Source organism: Nerophis ophidion, linkage group LG14 (genome assembly GCF_033978795.1).
Source record: "Nerophis ophidion isolate RoL-2023_Sa linkage group LG14, RoL_Noph_v1.0, whole genome shotgun sequence".
Classification (NCBI taxonomy): Eukaryota; Metazoa; Chordata; class Actinopteri; order Syngnathiformes; family Syngnathidae; genus Nerophis; species Nerophis ophidion.
In genome coordinates this window covers 26716940-26740444 of record NC_084624.1, presented here as the reverse complement: position 1 = coordinate 26740444, position 23505 = coordinate 26716940, and the positions used below count along the sequence as shown (strand labels likewise).

Genomic DNA, 23505 nt, shown 5'->3' with positions numbered 1-23505 from the left:
CTGTTTTTATTTACGCTTTACACAACGTACCAACTTCACTGGTTTTGGGATTTGTACCTATGCAAAATGCAAAGTACTTTAATAATCGCTTGACTTTTACTACGGTGGGAAAAAAAATCAGCTCAAATGATCCTCCATGGTTTGCACTGTTATAGACTACTGCTTGGTTCTCAGGGAATTTCTTATTGCAGCAAATGAATAGGCGCGCTTGAACCATCGTGCCCCCCTCGTGAGCGCCATTGGCGGCGGCGTGCTGTCCTTGCTGTGGTCACCGCTCTCCGCGCAACCGTGCAATTCACAACAGCCTCCCAGAATAGAGCCGCTCACATAGATCCACCCTTTCCCATGATTCCTCAGGATGTTTTTTATGAAAGTGAGCTGTTCTGCTTTGACGTAGCTTTCACTTAAACATAAAAAAAAAAAAAAGGGAACTCCTTAATGCAAAGATGCGATTTTTCTCCGTCTGCTTGATTCTGAAGCATTCATGTGGGATATTTACAACCCTGCATTGTCATGTAAACACGACATCCGAGTGGAGCTTTGTGGGAATTCTGCATCTTCTTCCCACCAGCCCGGTAGACGCGGCGAAACCCTTCTTCCCCATAAGCCGGTCGACCTGAGGAAGCCTAAAAAACGTTTGCCACAAATGTGCTAAGATGCTGTGTGTAGGGAGGGGGGAAAAAAACTAATTTACTTCAATGAATTCCCCCCGACCAATCAGTGGCAGTGTGTGTTTATTCCTATGTGTGAAATAAGAGTAGGATTTAAAGGCAGACCAAAAAAAAGGGTGTAAAGAGACAAACCACCACTTTTGTAGAGAACAGCTGGAAACGTTTGGAAGTTGGTTATTAAAGGAAAAATACTTAATAGGTGCATTTTTTCTCTCCCTTATCAGTCACTGGATAACCATACATATTTGTCATATAACATAGTTTCTGCAGGTAGCAGCAAATCTAATTGAGCGCTTTTTCATGCAACTTAAAACAAATGTAATGCCCATCGTTACATAGTCAAAAATATACAACTGTGTGTATTAGTGTTGTCCCGATACCATTATTTTGGTACCGGTACCTAAATGTATTTCAATACTTTTTGGTACTAAATAAAGGGGACCACAAACATGGCATTATTGGCCTTATTTTAACAAAAAATCTAGTGGTACATTAAACATGTTTCTTATTGCATGTTTGTCCTTAAATAAAATAGTGAACATACTAGAAAACTTGTCTTTTAGTGGAAAGTAAGCAAACAAAGGCTCCTAATTAGTCTGCTAACGTATGAAGTAACATATTGTGTCATTTATCATTCTATTATGTTGTCAACATTATTAAGGACAAATGGTAGAAAATTAATTATTAATCTACTTGTTCATGTACTGTTAATATCTGCTTACTTTTCTCTTTCAACATGTTCTATCTACACTTCTATTAAAATGTAATAATGACTTCAATTCTTCTTTTTGGATGCTTTACATTAGTTTGGAATGATACAACACATTTGGGTATCTATTTGATACCAAGTAGTTACAGGATCATACATTGGTCATATTCAAAGTCCTAATGTGTCCAGGGACATACTTCCTGAGTTTATAAACATAAATGTTAAAAAAACGAAAGAAGATTTTTGTGATGCTAAAAAATATCGATGTAATCATAGTAGTACCACTACTACGCTATTGTACATGGCGTATGTTTACATTCAGGAACGGCATTATTAGCAGTGACGCTGGTGAGCTATGGTGTGTAGTGACGCATGTTTAGCAATCCTCGTCCTGGAGGGATGATACTTGTAAGAAAATTACTTTATATGTCGCCATGGAGGTGAGGATTAGTGATTTAGAAGTCACTAAAACACTGCAGACTGCGGATGGACTTTAGCCGCTAGCTAGCTAGCACCTCTTCCTGAGTGCGTTTCAGTGTTATAATTTCACCTTTATCTTTAGTTCTTAAGCCAAAATGCGTCCATTCTCCCTTTTCTGTCCACACACAGTGTCTGCTTGGAAGTACTACGTGATAGTGCGCTGCCAAACATGCTCCTCTGCTCATAAAACCAGCAATGTTATGACATGACGACGGCATAGGGAGAGGAACCGGTACTTTTTAGAGACGGTATAGTACCCTGTCTATACCCTAGTTTGTATAGACAAAATTGTAAACATGTGACAATATTAATGGGGACTACCTGTAGTTAACAAGTTTACATTAACTATGGCCAATTTAAGCACTTAATCATGACATACTATATAACAGTGGGGGGCTGTGCGTTTCTCACTTAGGCCTTCAGTGATGTCTTACTTAGTCCGACTTCACCTCTCAAAATATCGTGATTTATGTCTTCACATGGACACGGCTGGAGATACTATACAGAAACACACTTGCACACTACTGCACATTGAAACCCCTCAAAAGTGTACAAAACTGTAGCACTCATCCAACACCATATAAACCGGTGGTACTGGTCGTAATAGCATTTAGTCATCTTAAAGTGGAAGTGGTGTCATGCCAAAAAAAATAAATAATTGTTTCCTCTATGCTAAAAAAAAGGCAACATTCATACTTACTAGGGGTGTGGGAAAAAATCGATTCAAATACGTTGTGCGATTCAGAATCGATTCTCATTTTAAAAAATATATTTTTTATTTTATTATTATTTTTTTTATCAATCCAACAAACCACTACACAGCAATACCATGACAATGCAATCCAATTCCAAACCAAACCTGACCCAGCAACACTCAGAACTGCAATAAACAGAGCAATTGAGGAGACACGAACACATCACAGAACAAACCAAAAGTAGTGAAACAAAAATGAATATTATCAACAACAGTACCAATATTAGTTATATTTTCAGCATAGCAGTGATTAAAAAACCCTCATTGACATTATCATTAGAAATTTATAAAAAAAAAAAAAAAAAAAGAACAATAGTGTCACAGTGGCTTACACTTGCATCGCATCTCATAAGCTTGACAACACACTGTGTCCAATATTTTCACAAAGATCAAATAAGTCATATTTTTGGTTCGTTTAATAGTTAAAACAAATTTACATTATTGCAGTCAGTTGATAAAATATTGTCCTTTACAATTATAAAAGCTATTTTTTTTTTAAATCTACTACTCTGCTAGCATGTCAGCAGACTGGGGTAGATCCTGCTGAAATCCTATGTATTGAATGAATACAGAATTGTTTTGAATCGGAAAAATATCGTTTTGAATTGGAAAAAAATCATTTTTGAATCGAGAATCGAATCGAAAAAAATCGATATATTATCGAATCATGACCCCAAGAATCGATATTGAATCGAATCGTGGGACACCCAAAGATTCGCAGCCCTAATACTTATTGTATAAAAACTATAAACAGACTTCTGATACATATTTACTTTTATTGTCAATATTGTACAATATTTTTTGGGTATAATTCATCCTATACCCACTATTTAAATATGCTCTTTTTGGCTGTGGCTACATATCACTGTTGTTGCTCTCCGTCAAATTCAAGAATCGGGCAAGGCAACTCGCTGGCATCCATAGACCGTAACATAATGTGCGAAGTATGAAAGTAATTAGTAATCGCAATTAATGCGATAATTTGATGCCCCTATGTAAATTACTCTCTCAGTCATTTATTTTCAATACTGCTTGTCCTCATTAAAGTCGGGTGGAATTGACCCTATCCCATCTGCTCTATTCATACTTATATATGCACCATGTATAAAATTAACTGGATATATTATAACCACATAGGAGTTGAGATGATCAAATACTTGTTTTCAATGATAAGTACTGTATTTTCCGGACTATAAGGTGTACTTAAAATATATTTTTTCTCAAAACTCGACAGTGGGCCTTATAACTCGGTGCACCCAATGTATGGAATAATTCTGTTTTTGCTTACAGACTACCTCAAATCAATTTTATTTGGTACATGGTATGTGATAAGTGTGACCAGAGTAGTCAAACATAAGAGATACGTGCAGACTGCACTATGATGGCAATATGTCTCAAGTAAACGATACCAACATGTTATATATTTCATTGAAAATATAGAACATTACACACTGCGTTCACAAATCTATAAAAATGTTTTAGTACGACTTTGGTAAGCTATGACGCCGCACCGCTTAAAGGATTGTCTGATTAAGAATACGATTATGATTACGGTGTGTGTATAAGGTAAGACATTACCTGGTGTTTTGTTTTTCAATAATATGCAAAAGCAACTTTTCTTACCTTCTGGTACCTCCTGATCTGTAGTTGGGATTTGCGCAAGTCCTGAAAATGTGCGGGCTTTCGCCTTTGTAGTCCGTGTAGACACCGTAGTTGATACGCTTCTTTTTCTCTACTGTCTTTTTATGGGACATTCATCCTCCGTGTTTGCCATTTCTAATATAAAGTAGTGTAAAGGGACGGCGTGGCGCAGTGGGAGATTGGCCATGCGCAACCCGAGGGTCCCTGGTTTAATCCCCACCTAGTACCAACCTCGTCATGTCCGTTGTGTCCTGAGCAAGACACTTCACCCTTGCTCCTGATGAGTGTTGGTTAGCGCCTTGCATGGCAGCTCCCTCCATCAGTGTGTGAATGTGTGCGTGAATGGGTAAATGTGGAATTAGTGTCAAAGCGCTTTGAGTACGTTGAAGGTAGAAAAGCGCTATACAAGTACAACCCATTTATCATTTATTTATCATTAAAAGTTATTTATTTTATCTGTCAGCAAACTCTCCATGAATGCGCTAAAACATACAAGTGTAGTGAGTTTACATTATTCAACCAAGGAACTTTAGTTATAAGGGCATTCCGGTCTGACGTTTTTTCATGGGACACATTTCCGGCGTTGTTGTTTCCGGATGAGAAGATGCTGCTCCGTTATTGATTAAGGTCTGAATGTCATTAAAACAGTTAGCTCCATCTTTTGATACCTCTTCCACTCCTGTCCCTGCACGCTACACTGCTACAACAAAGATGAATGGGAGAAAACGCTGCCAATGGTGAGCCACGTAAATAAGACCGCCCACAAAATGGTGCATCCTGACGCAACTGTCAGAAAACGACTTGAAGATGATCTGTAAAACGTAGTCTATGCAACGTTTTGACCAAATAACCACCATTACATGTTATATAGACCACAACGAAGTGTTTTACATTTAGAAAAATAATTATAATAATATGACTCCTTTAATACGTCTTATAATCCGGTGCGCCTGATATATGAAAAAGGATCGAAAACAGACCGTACGTTGGCAGTGCGCCTTATAATCCGGTGCATCCTATGATCTGGAAAATACGGTATATAAACATATTTTTGCGTAATGTTAGAAAACATTAAGCTACCCCATCTATTATTTTTCAACGAGAATAGAAATGTGAGAGGTCCATAAGCATATTTAATAAAGCAATTCAACCAACAATCCTCATTTACCCACAACTTCAAAAATTGCTCAAAGAGATTATGTAAATGTGTGTACCACGGCCAACATTTCAGACATTTTTCCCCACCAAATGTTGGTTGGATATAAATTTTACTACTTTAAGAGTGAGTTAGGTTCCACGGTTTTGTGTGCATATTTTCTAAGTGGGCAGCAGTAAAAGCACCATTATATTTCCGAGTGACGATTTTAGCACACGGGATGTGGGCATTTTAGGAATTTACAACTAAAGGATGTTGTTTTTTTTGTAATTGCATAGTGGTACATGACCAGATCGCCTCCAATTTGAGGGCTGGGTTGCTTTAAAATATCCCTGGTAGATTATTCATCAACCGACATCATGACAGCAATCAACAAAGAGTTTGGACTACTTGCTGTAATGCTTTCATGGGTTTGTTTGAAGCCAGTCTTTAAGGTAAAATTATGAAACCCCGTAATTGAGCTTGGTCACATCGGTTTCTATGGCAGGAATGTGATTGAATGACACTTGGGAGGAAAGAGAAAACAACTAAGCTGCTGTTGTAGAAAGACTGTTTTTGACTAAAAAGTGAACAATTTGGAGGTGCAAGGAATGTTGTTTTCATTCTCTGTTCCTTTACTCGGCAACATTTTTTTCTTTCTTTCTTTCTTTTCTTCGTCTTCTCCCTGGTGGGGTAGTCCCCCATTGCAGGGCAAGCGGTCAGGTTACTGCCTTTCCCCAGCCCGCCTCCGTCCTCTAAACTCCGCCTAACGTGTTTACATTCCTCTGCCCTTATTTGGCGATTGTAAGCCCCCCCCAATTGCACTTCTTGTGTGGAGTGCAAACACTCTCACCTTCTCAACAGAGAGAGAACTCACTCGATCTCCAGTGATTTGACCCTGAACGTTATCCGGCGGGAAAAAGCCATGTCCGCCTCCGTGCCTGTGCATGGCCTGCGCTCCTCCTGGCTTCCTTGGAGATGTGGATTCTCTTGTGTGTTTACCTGGATGTGGCGATAAAGGTAGGAGTTTATGGGAGGAAGAGGGCACAATGACAGGGGAGACATAGGGCAGCAGGGAGGGGAAACATCTGTCTATAAAGCAGCTTTCACCTAGCTCGCCGAGAGGAATGTTACGAGGGGGATTTTACTGGAACGCTCCGGGTGGAAGGCCTGAGCCGGCTGGATGCACGTTCCACTGGTGGGTTTGTGCAAATGGGGGGTAAGTCATACATACAGGAGCTTTTTGAGAAGCAGCAGGAGGAGGAGACGAAGGTGGAGGAGGGATAACATTATCATGCGTGTCTGGTATTTAGATCCTCTGGTCAGGGTGTGAATGAAAAGGCTTGAACTTAATGCGGGAGTTTTAGAGAAAAGCACCAGATACGCCTCTGGGGAACCAGAAAGAAACCTGGAACATAGTTCTTCTGGTTTTAACCCAAGGTTATCGTCTTCGCCGTGATGAATGTGACTCGGGCTGGCCTCAAACAACTGACCTCTGGTTGTTTTCCCGTGCGGGTCCAGGATTAAAGCGGTTGTTTGGACATATGCCGGGGTCAAGGGGCAGTCTGCAGGGAGAAGGGTGGCTTGATCACAGCAGGGTGAGGAATGTAGGGGTCAAAATTCTAAAGACCAGAGTCGTCTGACTGATTTAGCCGACTACACACAAGGAGAAGACACTGGAGGTCTGTTACATAACCTGAGCATAAAGATTACGGTGTGTGTCCCGCCACATACTATGTTAGATGCCTAATGGGAGGCAAGGAGTTGTTATGGCGACAGCATGCAATTGGAAGTAACTTGTACTGGTAATTACAAAAAGACAGAATTTGGTTGACAATTAACAGCTTAGAATACGAAAACAAATCACCATTCAACCTTGTCTTAGAATGTGGTTGGATTTGGGTTATGGTGCATTTGAGTAACTATGAAATCAATCGGTACTTCCAGTATGTACATTATTTCATCTTCTATAAAGTATCCAGCTCAGCAACAAACAGATGGACCAAGATATACGAGAGTACTTATATTGTCATTATATCTTTGCAAAAATAACAAATCTGATGATGTCTAAGATTTATGTTTTTTTTTGTTTACAGCACCTCGCGCTCAATACCTAAGTCAGGACAAACCGTCTACCAAGAGTAACCCCAACAGAGGAGAGGCAACGCTGGGTCGAGGGGCCTGCACTACCTCAGCTACATCCAGTCCTGACCACAGCGACCACGCCCTTTCGGTCAGCAGCGATTCTGGCCTGTCAAGCACCTCCCTTTTGGTGGACAGACCCACACCTACGTCCATTACTGTCACCTCTGCAACCATCCACTCCAACAAGGGTCCCAGCCAGCAGGAGAAAGTTCAGCTCAAACGGCTGTTAAGCGGATTTGGAGTTGAAGACCCCTCGCTGGAGGAGATGGAGGATCCAGCCCCACCAGTGGCCATCCATCAGATAGTCCCAGCGCAAGTGCACATTAACGGTGATCCCCGTTCTCAAGAGAGAGAGACTGACATCCTGGATGATGAAGTCATTACAGGGCATGACCTGCATAGTGTGGACAGCTTTGGAACATTGTCATCATCCTGCCATAAGAGCAGCCAGAACTCCCTCCTCTCTGATGGCTTTGGTAGTCCTGGAGGAGAGGAGCAACAAAGCCAGACCCATGTTCACCACCCTGTACCTTCTGCCATAGAGGACTATGAGAGACATTATGGTGAAGCCAGAAGGGTCCATCTTGGCTCAAGGAGCAACTCGGTGATCACTTCCAACCCAAGTAGCACTTCTGTGCCAAAGCAGCACGTCTACAGACAGGGAAGCTACTCCACACATTCATGGGTCCGCCAACAGCAGATGGTTGCTGCGCAACAGCTCATCTACATGCCTGAGGAAGGAAATGAGACGCAAAGGTACCCAGGTAACAAAAAAGGGAGTCGTTCACCTAAAGATGGCTTGTCCATGGAGCAGCAGGACTCCACTTCTTTGAGAAGTACAACTCCTCATAAAGAACAGGCATCGATCAACAATAACAATAACAAAAGGGATGAGGAGTTCAAATCTCTGACAATTGACATTGACAACTCCATAGACCAACTCAACCAGCTCATAATGGACCTGGATCCCGCGTTCTTGTCTCGCTGCGGCCAAAGCGGGTCCATGAAGAGGAACGGTGGCAACCACGTAAATGACTCAACTTCCAAATGCTCAAACGGCATCGATGTCAGATTCAGTGACAAAAACACACAGCAGACAGGTAAGACATGTCAAAAAAAGTGTTGCTGTGGTAGAAGTAGCAGTTCATTGAACTTTACAATAACCCAACATTAGCGTATTTTTCTCCACTGCAAAGTAAAGTGAGCGGCTTTCTCTTTTCCCCCTGTCTCCCCACCTGGTGTGTTTAACTGGTAGAAATAGCAGGGTTGTTGCCAGCTTTTCAGATGTTTTCAGTATGTTTCGCAGGTTTTCAGGCTGTTGAGGCTTGTTCGTATATAGTAGCTATCTGAAAGAGGATCAGCACATCACATGAGGAGAGGGGGGCAGACCTGTTTGAACAAAGAATTTATAAACAGATTCTACACATTAAAGAGTAATAATATTAAGCCACACCAATACAGGTAGTTGAAAAGAAAATGTTCAATGTACTTAAGCTTTTTCTCGGCCATTTTTTGAAATACTTTCTTCAAAATTCTATCCAGTTTAACCGATGTAATATAAATCCAAAAAAGGTGAGCAAACTGCCAAGATGTGTATTCAACATCAATTTGATTCTCGTTCAACAAACTCCTGTTGTCTGTTGTCACTACCTATGGCTGTGCAGTTTGATTTATATTGATTCGCAAAACCCCATAATCTGCATAACACACTACATACATAACTGTCTGTCCGACTTAGCTAACAACTCTCAGCCTGACTCAATGTCGTTACCCGCAATGTTGACAATGCCAGAAAGATCACAGATGACATCTTCTTTAAATTACGGCCATTAAGACCTAGAAAAACATCAGGGTTATTGGGTTTCAGTCTCTTAACATCGCAAATAGTCATTGACAGCAGCAAAGCACTCAGTCTGTGTTTTTAGCTGAAGACTAATGAGGCAGAGAGAAAGGCAGTCATCCATCTGGTCATGTGTGAATCACACTCCACTATGTATTTGTGGTTTGCAAGGACGGGGGGATGATGGCTGGCCTGAGGAATTTCCAAAGCAGGAACTGTGGGCCTGAAGGCAAATATTTTTCCATTTGATTCCAAGTCATACCTGTCTGTGCATATCAGCTACACCAAAGACTCTCTTTGAGGAGGAAAAGGCTTAAGGCCAAAGCTTATTTCGAAAACAACCTCTAGGAAGTTTTTTTGTTGTCTTTTATCATGTATGTATTTGGCTATTAGTGTATAGCAATCAAACCATCATTGGACTTTTAATGACTTTTCCCACACATATTTTTGTGTTGTCCTAATAGTGCAGATACTGACATGATAACTTCATCGCCTGAGTGCTAACTTGGGTAAAGTCACGATAATCAATTCAACGAATGGTAGAAAATATATCGAGATGTTATGAACTCCTGTTTCCATGCCCTCATGGTGAACACAATTTTTAAGTGAGATCTTTGTGGAAATAGTCCCTCGCTAGTTTGTTCGTTAATGTGCACTGTCCTGAAAAAATCTACAAAAAATCTGCTGCACAGACTGTAAATGAGCCAGATTAAAGCCTAGTTGCTCATTTTGGGACGGCGTGGCGCAGTGGGAGAGTGGCCGTGCGCAACCCGAGGGGCCCTGGTTCAAATCCCACCTAGTACCAACCTCGTCACGTCCGTTGTGTCCTGAGCAAGACACTTCACCCTTGCTCCTGATGGGTACTGGTTGGCGCCTTGCATGGCAGCTCCCTCCATCAGTGTGTGAATGTGTGTGTGAATGGGTAAATGTGGAAGTAGTGTCAAAGCGCTTTGAGTACCTTGAAGGTAGAAAAGCGCTATACAAGTACAACCCATTTATCATTTATTTATTTTCATCAACGACAGTTTGTTGCAGCCATGTAGGGCACACAATTCAAAACACAACTTTATACTATCCATCGATCAATTTTTCTGCCGTTTAGGCTCACTAGAGTCGTGGGTAAGCTTGAGCCTATCCCAGCTGACTTTGGGCGAGAGGCTGAGTATGCCCTAGGCTGGTCAACTTTATACCATTACACTGTAATACAATTAAGCGGGAAACAAAGAATAACAATGGAAAAAAAACCTCTAACCAGCTACGAAAGGACCAAGTGACCACCATCTGGTACGAATGACAGCAAACAGCGTGATTAATGATCCCTTATATTAGCGCTACAGCATCATTAGCATTCTACAGGGTTGAGAAGGTCCGTAGCCCACTGGGAGGGCTCAAATTAACACCCTGGTGCTGAGTGGTGGCACTCTTCAGGGTAGTTACACTGACACTTAGTGTGCCCCCTACCCCCACACACAAAAACTCTGCACTCCCTAGACCACCAGGTAGATCCGCAGCATTCCTCAGCTGTCCTCTCAGAACATGGCAACAATCTTTGAGAAACCAACCTGAAAATCATCAATTTCATGGCCCGTTTACTCATTTGCAAAGAGTATCTGATTTTCTGTCACTGTACTGCTCAACCATATTTGATGAAGGATTAAAGCTTTATTATATAGTTGGTCATCGCCGCTTATTTCCATCTGTTTATGCCTAGCTGTCCAGTCCATTGAAGGTCATGGGGAGGTCACACGGTCTCTCAGCCGTCATGGAAGTGATGTCACGGATCTCCCAAGCTTCTGTAGCTCAGGTTGGGTGGCACCAGAGTACAGTAGCCAGAGGGTGTACTCCCACTGTGTGCCACAGTCTCAGGTAAACTTAACACCATATCTTTGCATCTCACCCTGTTCTTTGCGGTTCCAAACAATGTGTCTCGTTTTTGTTTTTTTTGCAGCTTACAATGTTGTGCAGGAGCGACAGTATTGACTACAAGGGACAGGGACCAGACACGGACAGCGGAGTTGAAGCCGGGTGTGACGTCACTCCACCAACACCAGCCTTCCCTATATCTCCCCCTACACCCTATGGTGAGCCGCAATTGACTGTTCTTGTGTGTAAAAGACAGTCAAAAAGACTGCTTTGATAATCCAAGAGTGGTGTAGATTGGAGGTAGGGACATACCCACATGCTTCTGACAAACCAACCAGTGGAACTTCTCCCTGTTTATTTGGTTTGTTAAGAACGATTAGGAGTTTTAAGGCCCAGATAGGAGAGTCAATTTAGTTAATCCATCCACCTAGGGGGGCCAGAATTCCAGTGTAGCGCAAATGTCAACTGGACTTGCCAGAAACACGTTAACAGGAAGTCTATCATAACATATGTACTTGGTTCCTGTTGATCTACATTTGTATCAGAACCTAAATCAAAATGATTAAATGATGTGTAAATATTAGAAGTGCGCATCTGTACCTTAAATGGCGATTTTATATGAATCTCAATACATCAATTACAATATGATTTACTAACAACACTTTTTAAAACATTACGATTCAATGCGATAAGATGCAATTTGATGCAGATGGAAGCTTTGCATGGTGAAAAGAAAATGAAATGTATCATGTCAGAACAATGTCATGTGTTCATATTATAAATATACACATACAAAACAGGTGGTGTCTGCATCAATTATGAGCAAATTGTAGAAGTATCAACTTCAAGGCATTGTACTACATAAACTTAAAGAAAAGAAAATGTAAATAAAACACTTTTGGAAAAGCCACCAGGTATTTATTGTTGTTTGCTCTAGTATCAACAATTAAATACAGAAAAATGCATGCAAGCAAGTAGATGTTATAACACCGCAGTAACACAAGTGCAAGATACAATTAGGCGCCACCATGTAAACCAGGGGTGTCAAACGTACGGGCCGTAGGCCGCATCAAGCACGCAGGATGAGTTTGCTAAGTATAGTAATGAGCCAAAATTTTTGAATGAAAGATACTGTTGTTCTAAATGTGTCCACTAGATGTCGAAATAGCAATTCTTGGTAGATGATGCTACATATGTAAAAAACAATAAACCACATGATGTTAGTGCACCAGTCGACGAAAATGAGCAAACTACATAAATAACATCATGCAATTTCCATACATCCATTTACTACCGCTTGTCCGGTTTGGGGTCGCGGGGAGTGCCGGAGCCTACATCCTGCAATTTGATTCTGATATTATTTTTTTTTATCTTGATGGTTTGAAAATTAACACCAGTGAGTTGACTGATGAACATTATCGCATATATTATTCAGAAAGTACAAAAAAAGATGCAATACTATTGCATGAAAGTGTAAAAAAATAAAAAACCTTAATTTTTAAACAGAGTAAATCTGAAGTTGTCTTTATTTATAAGTTATCGTGCCGTGATTTTACCAGTCCAGCCCGCTTGGGAGTAGATTTTTCTCCATGTGGCCCCCGATCTAAAATGAGTTTGACACCCCTGATGTAAACTAAAGAGCAGCTTCAGTGTAGAAGCTCAAACACTTTATTTACTGTTTCGAATGCATTAAAAAACCTACATCAGTCCTCATGTCTTTCATAATGATTGTGAGCAATGGGCATAATTCCCAAAAAAGGTGCAGTTCCCCTTGAATTGGCGTTCACTTGAAAGTCTTGTTAGCGTGCGTGACTTGAGGGACTTTTAAGGATGAATTGTTGTGCTACAAACTTGTGTGTTACGTTGCTTCTTATTTGTAATTAATCAAAGCTGATTGGTTATGTGTATGCAGCGACAGCCGAACGTGTGTCATAATTTTGACGGTCAAAAAATATCAATATAGTATCATTCGCCCAGAATCTTTACGGTCCAGGAGGACCGACCTAATTAGAAACCGGTACGAATAGTACTAACTAGAACAGGGTTTGTCTCTGTGCGATACAGAAAATGACTATATCGTAATATTCGAGTATACGTTTTCACGCAGGACTTTTAGCTGTGGGCGTACATTCAGGCTCTCCTTGTTCTTTCCTGTGTCTCCTTCTCGCAGACAAGCAGGCGCACATTCTTACATACGTCACAACTGTCACGTCACACGTCACATGCACGCCCTCGCAGAGCAGAGAGGTAGCGGCGTGGCTAACGTTAGCTGCTAACGTAGCCGTATGAGAAAAAGATAATGCGGATCTGGTAACAAATGAAGGAAGACTTAATTCCCAATAAAAACAGCAGGGTTTCCATCGTCTGGCGGTGATTCGGTTTCAAGTGGGAATATGTCGAACAGACAACCGTAATTTGTCAAGTGTGGGGGGAAAAAGCGTTGGTATAAAAAGAAGCATTACTGCTAATATGTAGCATCATTTGTAAAGTCACTCGCTAGAGCAGGGGTCACCAATCTCTTTGAAACGAAGAGATACTTCTTGGGTACTGATTAATGCGAAGGGCTACCAGTTTGATACACAGGGGCGCCGAAAAGGGGGGGTAAAGGAGACGGATTCTAGGGGCCCATGATGGAGGGGGGCCCCGAGAGGCCCCTAATGATGATGAAATTATATGAAATTATGTGTTGGGGGCCCTGTAAAGATTATTTTCATGGGGCCCAAAATCCCTAGCGGTGCCCCTGTTGATACACACTTAAATAAATTGCCAGAAATAGCCAATTTGCTCAATTTACCTTTAATAAATAAATCTATATGTATAAAAAAAATTGGGTATTTCTGTCTGTCATTCTGTCGTACATTTTTTCTCTTTTATGGAAGGTTTTTTGTAGAGAATGAATGATGAAAAAAACACTTAATTGAACAATTTAAAAGAGGAGAAAACACACAAAAAATGAAAATTTAATTTTGAAACATAGTTTATCTTCAATTTTGACTCTTTAAAATTCAAAATTCAACCGACAAAAATTAAGAGAAAAACTAGCTAATTCAAATCTTTTTGAAAAAATTAAAAAAATAGTTTTTAAATAGGTTAAAATTCTATCTGCACTATGTTAGAATATATAACAAATTGGACCAAGCCATATTTCTAACAAAGACACATCATTATTTCTTCTAGATTTTCCAGAACAAAAATTTTAAAAGAAATTCAAAAGACTGTGAAATAAAATTTTAATTTGATTCTACAGATTTTCTAGATTTGCCAGAACATATTTTTTTTATTTTAATCATAAGTTTGAAGAAATATTTCACAAATATTCTTCGTTGAAAAAACAGAAGCTAAAATGAAGAATCAAATTAAAATGTATTTATTATTCTTTACAATAAAAACAAAAACATACTTGAACATTGATTTAAATTGTCAGGAAAGAGGAGGAAGGAATTTAAAAGGTAAAAAGGTATGTGTTTGAAAATCCTAAAATCATTTTTAAGGTTGTATTTTTTCTCTAAAATTGTCTTTCTGAAAGTTATAAGAAGCAATGTAAAAAAATAAATGAATTTATTAAAACAAGCGAAGACCAAGTCTTTAAAATATTTTCTTAGATTTTCAAATTCTATTTGAGTTTTGTCTCTCATAGAATTAATAATGTCTAGCAAAGCGAGACCAGCTTGCTAGTAAATAAATAACATTTAAAAAATAGAGGCAGCTCACAGCTAAGTGCTGCTATTTGAGCTATTTTTAAAACAGGCCAGCGGGCTACTCATCTGGTCCCTACGGGCTACCTGGTGCCCGCGGGCACAGCCTTGGTGACCCCTGCGCTAGAGTATGAAGAGAATTTCATAACCTTAGTAACATACCACATAGTGAAGGACGAATACTATTTGATTTCCTATTATGCAACTCATTTTTATTTGACACTTAAAATGTCTCTGACAATCTTGCACTTTATGTTTTGGAAATGACTTGAATGTTTGTGCCATTGCTTAATAACTTTAATAAATACACTTTTTTGTAAATTGACTTAGTTGTGATTTCCCTCTCTGCATGAAAGTTTAAAAGTAGCATATATTAATGCAGTATGAAGAAGATTTTTTTTATGTAGACACATAGATACATCATACTGCTGTGATTATATGCATCAAGTGTTCATTCAAGGCTAAGGAAAAATATTGTAATATATATCGTATATCGCGATATGGCCTAAAAATATCGCGATATTAAATAAAGGCAATATCACCCAGCCCTAGTACTAACCTCGTAGAGTTGTGGCTAAGTTAGGGCTAAAAGTCTTTCAAATCAGTGTATTTGTCTTGCCAGTTGGTAGCTCTACTAGCATTAGCATCACTAGATCCCTCATTGCCGGTTTGAGTGTCTCCATGCCATCACAACAGGTGGGCGTCACAATAAGTCGTGCTGCCGCTACTTAATCGCTGCCATTTTCCAAAAGTTACATATGGCCATACTTTATTCCAACTGACCATTCTTTCTTTCTTTTTTTTCCAAACATTAACCACACTTTAGTTTTGATATTGCGGGGTGCATTGTTTTTAAACTCTTTCGGTGCTGTCTGACATGTTGCTCTGTCATCAGTCGCAAATAACAATGTTGTTCTCGTATTATGTCATCACATAATCTTATGTCCAAGATGGCACCGTCATGTGTGGCTGGCCGTCTACTGCTATCAGTCGCCTTTCAGTTTTTGTTGATTTTGTCCTGCTGCACTAAACAGTTCGAGTCTCTGCTGGTGTATGTTTGCCAAGAATTGTTGTTTTTTCGACCACCTATCAAAAATATTTTTTCTTTTGATTTTGGTGGTCCAAATGAAGTGCCCCCGTTGCTGTCAGGTATACCAGCTCACCTCTTCTGGTTTCCAGGCCTGAGCTTTCCGCGGAAGCGTCGCCGCGGCACCCGTAGAGGCCGGCGGGTAAAGAAGAGAGTACTGTTGCCGTGCTCTTCCAGCGCTGCCCGGACGGGAAATGGACTAATGTGTTCCCTTGTTGCTTTCTGGCCGTCCGTGGCTCCATCGGGTTACCCTGTCCCGGAAATTGGCCCCGATGAGAGACCCTGCACTCGCCGCACCGGCACCTGTACAGCACGGTGCAGCCAACGTGGGGTGACTCCTTCGAATTTAAAGTTGCTGTGCCGGGATACCCGGTGTTCTGCCACGCCGGTCTCATCTCCTGCCAGAATTGGTCTGGTAAACGCCAGATCAGTGGCGAACAAAACGTTCCCACTCAGGGATTTTTTTCGAGTTGCACTGTCTGGACTTCCTGTGCATAACTGAGACGTGGCTCGGTGCCGGTGAGTCTAGTGTTTTCTCCGAACTTCTTCCGGCAGACTGTTGCTATTTTAACTCTCCTCGTACTTCAGGCCGTGGAGGAGGAACGGCGACACTATAAAAATGACTACAGATGTTAGCAATGCTTTCCTTCGTCATTTTTCGAAAGCTTTGAAATTACTTTATTGGAAGTGTGTCGCGCTGACGCGGTGCAGTGCGGTGTCATTTACCGCCTGCCCTAATACAATAAGGACTTCATCAATTACTTTTTGGACTTTTTAGCAGAAATTATGCCCCGCTATGATCGTGTCCTCATTGTTGGAGATTTTAATATCCACGTATGCTGTCCAGACAAGCCACTGGTGAAGGATTTTTTAACACTTATATCCATCCATCCATCCATCTTCTTCTGCTTATCCGAGGTTGGGTCGCGGGGGCAGCAGCCTAAGCCACTTCGTCTCGCTCTTCCCGGGGCATCCCGAGGCGTTCCCAGGCCAGCTGGGAGACATAGTCTTCCCAACGTGTCCTGGGTCTTCCCTCGTGGTTGGACGTGCCCTAAACACCTCCCTAGGGAGGCGTTCGGGTGGCACCCTGACCAGATGCCCGAACCACCTCATCTGGCTCCTCTCGATGTGGAGGAGCAGCGGCTTTACTTTGAGCTCCTCCCGGATGGCAGAGCTTCTCACTCTATTTCAAAGGGAGAGCCCCGCCACACGGCGGAGGAAACTCATTTCAGCCGCTTGTACCCGTGATCTTATCCTTTCGGTCATGACCCAAAGCTCATGACCATAGGTGAGGATGGGAACGTAGATCGACCGGTAAATTGAGAGCTTTGCCTTCCGGCTCAACTCCTTCTTCACCACAACGGATCAGTACAACGTCCGCATTACTGAAGACGCCGCACCGATGCGCCTGTCGATCTCACGATCCACTCTTCCCTCACTCGTGAACAAGACTCCTAGGTACTTGAACTCCTCCACTTAGGGCAGGGTCTCCTCCCCAACCCGGAGATGGCATTCCACCCTTATAGACTCTTTCAATTTGACACAGTTTGTGTTTGGCCCCACACATGGACGTGGTCACACGCTTGATCTTGTCCTGTCATATAGTCTACCTGTGTCTTACTTGGACATTTATGACAATGTGCTGTCAGACCATATGCTTGTCATATTTGAGGCCAGTTTTAACCGCCTGACAGCTGAAGCGCGCGCTCCTGCGCGTCTCTGCCGAGTTTTTAACCCTTCCACTGCTGGTCAGTTTATTATTGGTTTTAACCAAGGTTTTTTAACCTCTGACTGTTTTTTTCTGACACTGAGAAACTTAGTGCATTGTTTGACTCCACCTGTGAGACTGCCTTAAACTCCGTGGCTCTTTTAAAAATCAAAAAGGCCAAAACTAAATCAGAACCCTGGTTTAATGAGAGAACCCGTGCGATCAGAAGATAGTGCCGCAAAGCTGAAAGCAGGTGGTAGAAGGACAAGCTTCAGGTGTCACTCCAGATTTTAAAAGGACAGTTTGCATCAATATCAGAGCACAGTAAAAAAGGAAAAAAGAGAACATTTGGCAAACATTATTGCCTCCAATGGTTTTGACCCTCATGTTTTATTCAAAACCATTGACTCTGTTCTTAATGCCCCTCAGACTACATGCTTTGAACCCTCTTCTGAATTGTGCAATGCCTTTTTAGAGTATTTTATTGATAAGATTGCCACAACAAGGGCTCTCATGTATGTTCCGACTTCTGATCCTTATGTCCCGTTTAACTTTGCTGTTTTTAATCAGTTTGAGCAAGTGACTTTGCGGCAGTTAGAAGAATTAACGAATCATATGAAGCCCCCCATGATGCTGTCCCTCCTACATTTTTTAAGGAAGTGTATTCTTGCATAGGGCAGCCTGTTCTTAACATTTTAAATAGCAGTCTGTTTTCTGGTGTAGTTCTTACCAGTTTTAAACACACCGTGGTTCAACCGCTTTTAAAGACACCTGTTCTTGACAGTTCAGTTTTGGCCCATTTTAGACCCATTTATAAGCTGGATCTAACAGCATCATTTGATACGGTGGTACATAATATTTTAATTAGCCGCCTACAGCATCAAGTAGGCATCTGTGGTACTGCTTTGAGTTGGCTGAAGTCATATTTGACTAACAGGACTTTCTCTGTACATGTTGCTGGTTTTGAGTCCTCTGTTGCTCCGTTGACATGTGGGGTCCCACAAGGCTCAGTTTTAGGACCACTGCTCTTTTCTATTTATTTACTTCCTCTGGGCTCAATCCTAAGAAAGCATGATATTTGTTTTCATTGTTATACCGATGACACACAATTTTTTTTTCCGTTAAAGAGAAATCATGCCTCTTCAATGCAGCCACTACTTGCTTGCCTTGAAGATATCAAGGCCTGGATAGCGCTAAATTTCTTAAATTTCAATGAAAAGAAGACAGAAGTGATAGTGTTTGGACCTAGTGGTACCTGGGAGCTCCCCCTGGTTGACTTTGGCCCCTTGACTTTGCACATTAAGCCTATCGTCACCAACCTGGGCTTTTGAATTGACAGTGATTTTAAATTGGACCGTCAGATTGGCACAGTGGTGAAAGCCAGCTTTTTTTAATTAGGTAGGCTGGCCAAGGTTAAAAACCTCCTTTCTAGGCAACAGTTTGAGACAGTAATCCATGCCTTTATTACATCTCGGCTGGATTAATGGAACTCTTTGTATTTTGGTATTAATCAATCCTCTCTCTCACGTCTGCAGCTGGCCCAAAATGCAGATGCCCGACTTTTAACAAACACAAGAAAAAGAGAGCACATTTCACCTGTTTTAGCCTCCCTCCACTGTCTGCCTGTGTCTTTTAGAGTCCATTTTAAAATTATCTTACTCGTTTTTAAATCCTTACATGGTCTTGCCCAACCTTACTTCTCTGAGCTGCTCCACCTAAATGCCCCCAACCCGGTCCCTCAGGTCAGCTGATCAGCTGATCCTGGAGGTCCCCAAATCAAAGCGCAAGCTCAGAGGGGACAGATCCTTCTCTGTTGCGGGTCCCAAACTCTGGAACGATCTCCCTCTCCATGTGAGACATGCCCCTCCTTTGGCAATTTTTAAGACTTCTTAAAACCCATTTTTATTCACTGGCTTTTAACCCAGCATGAGACTTTAAACTGTTTTTAACTTTTTTTTAAACTGTTTTTAACTTTTTAACTGCTTTTTATCCAACATATTGTTCTTAGGGTAATTTGTATTTGCTATTTCAATGTGTTTTTTACTTCTGTTTTAAATGTTATTTTTTTAGTCTGTCCTTTGCCTTTATTTCTTCGTGGTGTACAGCCCTTTGTTCTTCAACTGTGGTTGTTTTTAAAGGGCTTTATAAATAAAGTTGGTATGGTATGGTATGGTATACCTCTAAAGTAAAAATTGGTTATCGGTTTGTACCGATTAACTTTTGCACCCCTAGTGAATATGTTCTGTAGTTTCCGCTGCATGTATAGTTAGGTAATTTGTTAAATGTGCTTTGTTTTGTTTGTTTTATAGTGAAAAATATGTCGGAATTCACTAATGCCTTCCAGCAAACACCATGTCTTCGCATGCAGTCTTTTGGAGCGGACAGAAGAGACCATGGTAAATTTGACTCTTGTACTCGTGATTAGTGCATGATTTAATCTATTATGTCTGCTCTGTGACGACACGTTGTGCTCCACCATTTCCTCAGACAAGTTTTTACAAAGAGGTCATTTACAATTATGGTTTTAGGAGAGTGAGAATGACTGAAAACCAAAAAAAAAGTAAATTTGCAAGATCTATAGACCAATCTTTGCGTCCTACATTTGGGTTTTAGTGAACGTCTGCTTAATTTTAAAACCTCTTCAGACTATACAAGTGTGATTATTTAAATATATCCTTTTGGTTTTTGTGGTGCAAGACACTCTGCTTTACCAGATTATTCTCAGCGATAGGAAGGGACACACGCATTTGTGGACTTCAAAGATTATCCCTTGATTGTGTTTTAGAGACTGTCTGCCAGTGCACTCGTCGCGGCAAAATCATAAATCTACAAGTAGCCACAAACAGACAGATGATATTGCCATGAATCCAACTTGTTTTTCAACTTGACTCAACTTCACCGCATGGTTGACTCGTTGCCATTTACGGCCTATAGCTGTTACTCCTTAGCTTCGTAAGGCCTGGGAACCGATTGTACCCCCGCTGTGCCTCTTAAAACTAGGCATCCAGGCTAGATCTCGGCTACATTCAGTACTGACTCATCACCATGGTTACTGTGGGCCAGGAAGCATGACACAAAGAACAACGTTTTTGCCCCCCTCTTGAGAGTGTCTGTGTACACAGTGGGAAATAGGAACAAGAAGAAACCAGCGTCTCAACAAGAAAATCAAATGCTTTAGATGCTTGGAACACTTTAGCTCTTATGTAATGATGTCAGACAGCTCAATTGAATCTGATTTGTGAGCGAAGTAATTGGTAGCTGCTTTGATGAAGATTAATGACCTGTGGTTTCATTTAAAGCACAATATTGATTGGACTCAATCCACGACTCTTCTCTCAGTCCAGTATTTTCAAATTATATGGCTGTTTTGTTGTATTTTTCGATAATTTTCTTGTCCCTTTCACAGAATTGCGGGGATATCCAGAAATGATAAATCATGTGTCAAATTCCACTATCAACTGCCACAAGACACTAAATGCAGCTCACTCTGCCTCAGTTGTTCTCTCCCATCAGAGGACAGACAGGTAGAATTCCATCCAGTCCAGTTTGTAAAAATATGTATGTGGGTAATCAGAGGGATTGACTGCCTCTTGTCTATTTGAAGTCCATTAGTTAACCAGGCCTGGCAGGGTGACTGTCACACCTCGCTGAGCAACGTCTCTTCAGCCAAAAAATCCCCACAGCGCTCTGCATCACTGGAATATGGCCACCATCACGTCCACCCAGCGCCTAATGCCCATAGCTCGCCACGTAGCAGCCAGCGAAGCCGTATGGATCGCTATGCCCTGAGCCGCAGTCCAGCCCAAAGTTTTGAAGAGCAAGAGGACTCTGGTCGAGGTTATGGTTCGGATTGTCTGGCTGCCACCTTGTCTCTGCTAGGAAACGGTGGTATGGAAAGGGATATACTCAACTCTTTGGATGGGAATCACTCGCAGCTCCTCCATTCGCAAACCCCACATCTGCCTGAAAAGAAAAGAGCTTCCGACGGGGAGCATTCGCTGCGAACAGCCTCTCCGGCGCTGAGTGGGTTCTCAAGTCCGCACAGTGGGAGCTCGCTGAGTATCCCCTTCCCTAACGTCTTGCCAGATCTGTCTGCTCATTTGCAAGAAACAGGCTCACTTCTGCCAGGTGAGATCTTGAACTCATTGCCTTAAGGAGGCACCATGGCTTGACCAGCCCTCTAAATTCACAATTGGCTCGTTTGTCTTGCAGATGTACTTACCAGCAAGCAGGTTACTGTTAAATTTGTCCAGGACACATCCAAATTCTGGTACAAGCCTGACATATCAAGAGACCAAGGTAAGCTCAATATTAGTCTGAGTCAGGTTTGTTCGTCAAAGCAAACTCAAAATCATCATGTTTCTTTCTCAAAGCCATTTCAGTCCTAAAGGACAAGGAGCCAGGCTGCTTCATTGTGCGGGACAGCCATTCCTTCAGGGGGGCCTACGGGCTGGCAATGAAGGTGGCCACACCTCCACCTTCAGTTCTCCAGCAGACCAAGAAAGGTATGGAATGCAGCAGGAAAGCCCTATTGTTCAGGTTCTTCGGGATTTCCTGCACATATATACTCTGTGTTTTGTGTCTGGGTGAGGTTGTTCGCTTAGCCAAGCTAGCTTGGAGCCTGGAAATTCTGGGCCGGGGTTTGGCTCAATTTGGGATGGTCAGCTACGGATTGTAAAGTAAACTCTGGACTATAAACCGCTACTTTTTGCTGCGCTTTACACGCTGTGAATTATTAAATGGAGCTTCCATGCCATTCCAAGAGAGCATAATCCCCCTGATAATATGGACTCTCTCTGATCCTTCTAGCAGACTGAGGTAGTAAATCAGCTTTGTAGGGTTCGTTTTGGAGCCGGTCAGTTGTTAAAGGGTTTCTCACAGTTTCTAGTCTCAAACGTGAACTAGGTTAAGCTCCCACATTTGACACACTGCCCCTAAAAAAATTGCAATTTCTCTAAACAAGCAAACAAGTGGTGTGCTTTGTAAACTCCCAATTAAGTTACCTTTGCTCAGTCTCCTGGTCGCAGGGCAATCCTGGGAATCAGTCCCCTTGCCTCATCTAGCGTTAAAGTCCACTTTACTCAGCTGCACACTGCAAGCTGAGAGTCTGGCTTTCTCACACTGTACGTCTCTTCTTGTCATTGCAAGGAAGTCAAACAGACCACTTTTGCCCGATAGTCTAAGAAGAACAGCTCATGTTTAAACCCTGAAAACAAAGGATGTGATCAGTCCGAGGTCCGCTACCATGCCAAGGCCTTCTCCTGGGAAGCTCCCTGTCCCACATAGAGAGGGATAATAGAAGACTGATTGTTATTGTTGAGAAGGGTTATTTTCGGAAAGAAAGACATTGAGTCAAAGATTCTCTGAAAATGTTCTAGTGCTAAACACAGGACTGGGTGCTGTATATGTTTGCACCATTGTGGGGTCACCAGGAATGCGCATGACCTTTTTGCAAGCTTCATTCCTAACAGCACATACAAGCGCAAAATGAACCGACATACTTTTTGGCAACCGCTCATTTGAACCCCACCACACCTGTCCCTTTGTTGCCTCCATCCTTTGGCGGTCCAAAGGCACCTGTGGTGACATCATGACACGGTCTGCCCCCTCCGCACTTTCAGCTTAGCCCATTGTGGTTCCTTAATAGTGTGAAACCCAACCCATCTTAAGGAGCGGGTCTTTCTCTAAGCCTTTGTGTCGAGACATTCCTCAGCTCCTCCCTCCCCTCTCCAAGGCACCTCAGTGGAATCATAATCTCATTCATCTCATGAGCGGGA

At 41.8% G+C, this 23505-nt stretch overlaps 1 protein-coding gene and 1 long non-coding RNA gene across 2 annotated transcripts in view; one reads left to right on the top strand and one right to left on the bottom strand.

Moving 5' to 3' along the window:
• The window catches only part of LOC133568384 (uncharacterized), a 35667-nt gene extending 29070 nt beyond the window's left edge, over positions 1-6597 (bottom strand). The window contains exons 1-2 of the long non-coding RNA XR_009809584.1: positions 6501-6597; positions 6244-6392 (exon numbers count right to left, since the gene is read on the bottom strand). This is a non-coding gene — a long non-coding RNA (uncharacterized LOC133568384). The remainder of the gene's footprint in view (positions 1-6243; positions 6393-6500) is intronic.
• The window catches only part of LOC133568383 (tensin-3-like), an 85879-nt gene that overhangs the window by 49473 nt on the left and 12901 nt on the right, over positions 1-23505 (top strand). The window contains exons 13-20 of the mRNA XM_061920279.1: positions 7487-8635; positions 11087-11241; positions 11324-11456; positions 20038-20124; positions 21135-21252; positions 21333-21856; positions 21941-22027; positions 22102-22233. Coding sequence (XP_061776263.1) covers positions 7487-8635; positions 11087-11241; positions 11324-11456; positions 20038-20124; positions 21135-21252; positions 21333-21856; positions 21941-22027; positions 22102-22233 — 2385 coding nt within the window. The remainder of the gene's footprint in view (positions 1-7486; positions 8636-11086; positions 11242-11323; positions 11457-20037; positions 20125-21134; positions 21253-21332; positions 21857-21940; positions 22028-22101; positions 22234-23505) is intronic.